Consider the following 7,094-nt stretch of genomic DNA (forward strand, 5'->3'; position numbering starts at 1 on the left):
GCCTTTTTTTGCTAGATCTTCTATCCTTATAGCTGTTGATTTTGTTGCAGACCCCATCATTATATTATTTATATTTGGTGTAACTTCATCAGCTTTTTTATTTAAATTTGAGATTATGTCATTAATTTTGTTATTAATGACTGTATTTGGTTGTGAAACTTTAGTAGATGCTTTTCTAATTAATTGTTTTCCTTTTTCAACTGTAACATCTTTAGCAGCTTGTATTGCTGATGTTGAAAGTTCTTTCCCTGCTGATTTAGCAGCAGTTATTACAGTTTTTCCTAAATCGCTAGCAGCTAACCTCTTCAACATAGCTGATGACACTCTTGTTACATTTGATGATGCTGCTCGTTTAAATAAATTTATTAAACTGTCAAATATACCACTTCCTCCAACAACTTGCTTCTTAACATATCTCTTATTTTTAACAAATAGCATTTTTATGTACGCAATGTTTTTTTAAATTTTTTTTACTCATATTATCATATTCATATTATCATATTGCTAGATTATTTTGTATTGCTTTATACTGATCACTATTCATAACACCTTGTCTTAACAATTCATCACAAATTGCAACAGCTTCATTTCTTGATCCAGTATTACCTGCTCTCCATGCAGCTATGCGTAATTCATACATATCAACAAGTGCAGTAGGATCGCTAGGAAGAATTATTAGTCCTATTCCTGTTCCTTTTGATTCTCTTTGATACTCAAGCATTCTAGTTCTCTTTAACTCTTTCCAAATGGGAGCTATTATTTCTTTGTATTTTTCGCCCCGAGATGACTTTGGTTTTCCTGAATCAGTAGTAATTGCATCTGTTTGTATTATTATATCTCGATAATTGTGAAGATCATCTATATTATATATTTCCTTATTAGGATTAGACTTTGTTAGTAATTCCCAAAGACCAGGAGTACCTATGTATATTATTCCATTTATATCTATATCATCATTATTTATTAATATTGGAACTTTTCCTATAAAAAATTTACCCTCTTGAATGTATTCCAAATGCAGTGTCTGTAGACTTTTTACTGTAAGTATACATCCTAAAATAGTCTGTTGCAGTTTTTCCCAACTTTAAAAATTCATCAGAAGGCATTAGATCCTTCGGATCCATAAGAAAAGTTTCTTTAGATCCATAAGTAAGTATTTCAGGATATGCATTTGAAAACGTAAGAGCAAATTGATTAGCTTGATCTTGCAATTTAGATATATCCTCCTTTATTCCAGATTGACTATCAATTAATGGCTTGTACAATTTTGACAAGTCTATCTGCAAATTAGAATCTCCAATCTTTTCACTAAGATGATTCTGCTGTATTCTTTTTTTACTCTCTGATAATTCTTTTACAACTTGATCTCTCTTTTCAGTGTCTGTAATTTTTAAAAATGACATTTTGTTTTTATATAAAAAAGATTAAAAACACAACATAAAAGTTTATGTTGTGTTTTATGATTTACGTTTTACGTTACGTTTTACGTTACGTTTTACGTTACGTTTTACGTTACGTTTTACGTTACGTTTTACGTTACGTTTTACGTTACGTTTTACGTTACGTTTTACGTTACGTTTTACGTTACGTTTTACGTCATACGTTTTACGTTTTACGTTACGTTTTACGTTTTACGTTACGTTTTACGTTTTACGTTACGTTTTACGTTTTACGTTACGTTTTACGTTTTACGTTTTACGTTATGTTTTACGTTTTACGTTACGTTTTACGTTTTACGTTTTACGTTTTACGTTATGTTTTACGTTTTAGCAAACTATTTAAATAATCAATAATAAGCGTTCCACAATTCTTTTTAATCTCAAAGTCTTTATAAATGATATCATTTGTTTCTAATAATCTTAATATAAGTGCCATTGATAAAATACTTTTTATTAGTTTTTTTTCTTTGAAATCACACTCTAATTGAAGTACATATTTATCTATAATTCTTAATTTATCCTGTTTTTTAACATTATTCCATTGTTTAAGTGATTCTTTAATGTCCCTTTCTACACAATAAAAATCACTATCTTCCAGATAAGTTTATAAAGTTCATTTCTCTCATCATCACTATAAGTTGATGGTACCTGATAGTTTCCATAATCAGTGATAAATATAGAGTGACTTCCTGAATCAACAATAAAACCTCCTTATCCAAATCCAAGAAGTTCCAAATATTTTTTTTTATTCAAATCTCTTTCATGTTTACTACATTCTAAAAAGAACGGATATAAATGTTGCATATCTTATTATTAGTCAATAAAAGTTAAGTGACTATTTTTTTATTAAACCAACTTTGAATTACTTTAATAGCTTCTTCTCTCCCTTGGTCGATTAGTTACAACTTTGCTTGTTCATCAATTTCATTTTTAACTTTTATTCTAATTTGCTCCATCATTGTCTGAAGTTTTTCAAGTTCACCAAGGATTAACTCAAATTCCTTGTCATCTATATGCCCATCTACTAAAGCTTTAGAAATATAATTACTTATTGTATTTAGTTTTGAATCAGAAAGCACTTTATTCTTTTCATGCTTTTCTGCTTTTAAATTCATTTTTTTATTAACTTGTCCGCCTATTATTGATAACACACCTGCTCCTAATGCACCTTCACATGCAATAACTACTGGTGCTGCAATGATTGTTGATAAAAAACCAATTCCAATATTTACAAGTGCCATAGTGCTTGCTAGTAATTCATTATCAATTGCAGAAATTATTTTTACAGCTCTATGATATTTTTTACTCAGCGTTATTCTCTTTTCTCTCTCACGCTCTATTTCTTTTTGAATCTCGCCAATTTTTTGTAACCGATATGATTTTTCTTCAGGTGCATTAGGAAGAACAGGGTAAATATTGTTATTCAGTATTATAGGTGAATATTCAGTAGGTATAGGTGAATAAATGTTATTGTACATTTTATTATTGTATTCCATTTTTAATAAAAAAATAAAAGAATTAACACAATAGATTAACAGAACAAAAACAATCACCTTTTTTTATTAACACATCAGAATTAGATTTATTTACAACTGTTACTATAATATCATCAACAGTCTCTGCTATTATACAATCTTGTAAACTTAACATTTTTAATCTAAGTTCATGTTTTAATGAAACTAACGCAACACCTTTATTAACTATTACACCAAACTTTAAAAGAATATATTGATGTGATCGAGATTTTATTGTAATGTCGAGTTGTGCAAATACATTATATCTTCGATTTATTAATATTGCAGGATGCTGTAAATTTTTATGTCGCTTAAAAACTATAGGAGATAGTTCCGGTTGTTTATATTTGTTTATAAATTTATGCACTGGCATGCAATTTGACATTTTATTATATATAAATTTTATTATATATAATTTGAAAATCAAAGAATCATATTTAAAAATGGAATATTAGCAAATGGAGAATTTGGTCCTAATAATAAACCTGATCCTGTTGATGTATAACCATTTCCACTACGTAAGTACAATCCATCACCTGCAGAACTTCCTTTACTCCATGGTCTCAAATATAAACCAGATCCTGCGCATGTTAATTTAACTCCTTGTCCCTTCTTTTTCATGTACACAATACCATTTCCTTCAATTTTATTAATCATAGTTGATTCAGCTGCTGAGCCTACTCCTGAAAGCAGTCCTGTTGCAAGCGGTGGTATAACTCTTGATGCTAAAGAACCAAGAAACGGCAAAAGTGCACCAATTCACCTTCTATATTAGAATTGTGTACTAGTTGTGTTTTACTTAAAATAATTGATACACCAGTACCTTTTTCATATGCTTTTCTAATTCTATTCAATTGTGTTGTTGCTACTGCTAAAACATGTTCACCATTTAAATCTGAATGCGATAACTTAATACTAGCTCCAATACCACATTCAATTGCATTTTTAATTTTTTCTATTTGGTTTTGTGAAAGATTTACTTTAATATTAGTATATTTACTCATTTTGTTATAGTTAGATTATTTTTTTTCTCTTGTATGATATCTAATTGCTAATTTTTCTCCTCGTAAATTTATCAGATTTCCATCTTGATCAACCAATTTAGTCTCCATCTTTGAAAATGTTTTTAGTGTTATTGGTAAGTAAATAAAGTTTAATGGCTCTTGAATAATTTTATATCCAGGGCCAACACTTGGGAAAAATGAATATATAACGTTTTCTGTTGTTCCATTTACATAGGATGATGCTATTATATCATTTGTTACACTTATACTATTAATACTTAAAATGTTTACTATATTATCTGATTCATAAGATCCTGTTGAATATACTTGACTGTTAAAACCAAGAATAGATTTAATTGAATTTATAGGTCTAAAATCAACTTTATAACCTGCTTCAACATTTAAAGTTGTTTTCAATGTGTTATTATCTGCTGAAAATATAATATTAGTTTCAACTCCATTAATAATTTTACTATTTTCAGTAATTTTTTCTTATTTATATCACCAATCTCATAACTACCTTTTAGAATGTTCATATCTATCCAAATTTCTCCATTATCTGAACTATATCTAAAATTGTTATTTGAAGAATCAACATTTGGAAAACTGTAGAATGTATCAAGACCAACTAATGCCATTTCATAATCTTTATCTTCACATAGTTGTATAATAGGAGCAAAATTCTCTTTTATACGACTACTTCTATCATTCAATATTATATACATTTTTTATATACAAAAAAATTATTTTAAACTTTAGATGGAAAATAAAACTTATTTAATCCACTTCTATATTTTTTATTATCTATTTTAGAAGATAAATCTATGACAACAAATCCATGAGGTTCTGACCAAGCATGCTTACAAAATCTTTTAAACTCATCTTCGTTCATATCACAAGAAACATGATCTCTATAAATATGACTTAAATTCTTTGCATCTCGAGGAAATAAGCAAATAAAATCGGCATTTTCTCTAATAGTTTGTCTAGGTAACATAAAATAGTTTTGTGCAAGATAGAAACAATCTACATTAATATGTCTTCCTCTTATATAATATTTTTCGCACTTATTTTGTTTTGTTAATTGCAAATCATCAAATATCATAAAATTATTCTTGTTAATATCAAGATCCTCAGGATTTGGTACATCTTCATCTGTTTCAAAAAACTTACACTCCATATCTGCTTTATCTTTCAAATTTTTTGAAACTTCTGCAATTACAAAATCTGGATTTGCATTAAATTTTTCTATTTGGTCTTGTAGCTTAAATAGTTCATTAAAAATTTCTTTTGGCAATTTTTTTTTCAAAAGAGCTTTTTAATATTTTGTATTCTGGTTAAAAAAGAGACTTTCCAAAAACTTGTAAATTATTATAATCTAACCAACCAGGTCTTAAAAGTAGATTTAATAATAAAGTAGTTTTTCCACAACCCGACTTTCCAACAATAATTCCTCTTATACTTTTTGGTAACAACTTGTTATTATTTCGCTTATTTTTATTTACTTTCCATGAAAAATCTATAATATCCATTTTTATATATAAGATTTTTTTTATATATAATAATGTACTGTGTCAAATGTAGAAACAAAACAAATACACTAAACTTGCAAAATGTTGTGAGTAAAAACAATAGAAATATGCAACGTGGAACTTGCGCTATTTGTAGAACAACAAAAACTCAATTTGTATCATCAAAAAAAGGAGGAGATTTAGTGAGTATAATTAATTCAATAACTAAAAAAATATAACTACGATGGGCAAAGTTCCCTGGTGAAATGCATTTACCTGGAATGAACTTTGCTGGTCCAGGCACTAATTTTGATGAACGATTAACTTCTACTGATGCATATAAAGAATGGAGTAAACCTATAGATAGAGTTGATAATGCAGCTTACCATCACGATCTTGCTTATAAATACTTCAATGATACTGCAAATAGAAATAAAGCTGATAAAATTATGATCGAAGAAATTGATTCTATAAAAAATGCAACAATACGTAAAAGAATTGAACGAGGTATTATAAAACCTATTATATCATCTAAAGCAAAGTTTGGGTTAGGTCTTTCAGACCCATATGAATTAGGTCTTTCAGACTCATATGAATTGGGTGTTGAAACTACTCAAAAAAACTACAAACGATCAAATAAAAAAACTTGAAATGGACTGACGAACTTGAAAACGAACTTCATAAACCAGTTGTAAAACATTTCAGAAAAAGAAAAGTGATTGTAAATGGAATCGATGAAACATGGGCTGCTGATTTAGTTGACATGCAATCTTTCTCCAAATTCAATGACGGTATAAAATACTTATTAATGGTCATAGATGTTTTTTCAGAGTATGGATGGATTGTTCCATTGAAGAGTAAAACTGGAGTTCATGTTGCTAATGCTTTAAATAAAATCTTCCACGAAAGAATGTGTCAAAAAATATGGGTTGATAAAGGCTTAGAATTTTATAATAAGCATGTTAAAGCGCTAGGTGTTGAGTTATACTCAACTGAAAATGAAGAAAAAAGTTGTGTAGTTGAACGTTGGAATTGAAAAATGAAAGATAAAATGTTTAAGTACTTTTCTGCTAATTCTACTAGAAAATATATTGACGTCTTAGATGAAATGGTAAATAAGTACAACAACACAAAGCATTCTTCCATTAAAATGACACCAGTTGAAGCTAGCGATAAAAAGAATGAAAATATTGTTTGGTTCAATCTTAATAGAAATGTACGATTAAAGTCTGTAAGACCAAAGTTTTCAATTGGTGATAGAGTTAGGATAACTAAAAAGAAAGGAACGTTTGAAAAAGGATACACTCCGAGATGGACTGAAGAAGTTTTTACAGTGTCACAAGTTCAGTTCACAGATCCACCAACTTATAAATTAACTGACGATAATGGTGAAGAAATACAAGGTACTTTTTATGAACAAGAAAGGCAAAAAACGGATCAAAGCATATTTAGGATTGAAAAAGTTATTCGCAAACTTAAAAACAAATCATTAGTAAAGTGGTATGGGTATCCTGATTCGTTCAACTCATGGGTTGATAATAAAGAATTGATAAGTCTCATGTAATAGGACATGTTTTCTTTTACGCTTAAGCTAGATTTCACTTGTGAAATTGATGTAACCATAAT

At 28.4% G+C, this 7,094-nt stretch overlaps 1 protein-coding gene across 1 annotated transcript; it reads right to left on the reverse strand.

Annotated features, from left to right (window-relative positions):
- Positions 1-496: 496 nt before the first annotated feature.
- On the reverse strand, positions 497-1,403 carry LOC136079150 (uncharacterized). Its single transcript, XM_065794870.1, has 2 exons — positions 1,040-1,403; positions 497-921 (listed from the first exon to the last, which is right to left on the reverse strand). Exons 1-2 carry the CDS (start codon positions 1,401-1,403, stop codon positions 497-499), a joined length of 789 nt encoding a protein of 262 aa, XP_065650942.1.
- Between the last annotated feature and the right edge of the window lie 5,691 nt (positions 1,404-7,094).

The sequence above is a fragment of the Hydra vulgaris genome, chromosome 04, assembly GCF_038396675.1.
Source record: "Hydra vulgaris chromosome 04, alternate assembly HydraT2T_AEP".
Classification (NCBI taxonomy): Eukaryota; Metazoa; Cnidaria; class Hydrozoa; order Anthoathecata; family Hydridae; genus Hydra; species Hydra vulgaris.

Excerpts from the sequence above, each read along its gene's own strand:
- LOC136079150 (XM_065794870.1), bottom strand. The coding sequence starts at position 1,403 with ATGTCATTTTTAAAAATTACAGACACTGAAAAGAGAGATCAAGTTGTA. Across the intron at positions 922-1,039 it reads TTTTAGGATGTATACTTACA|GTACTCCTGGTCTTTGGGAA; the intron begins GTAAAAAGTCTA and ends TAATATACATAG.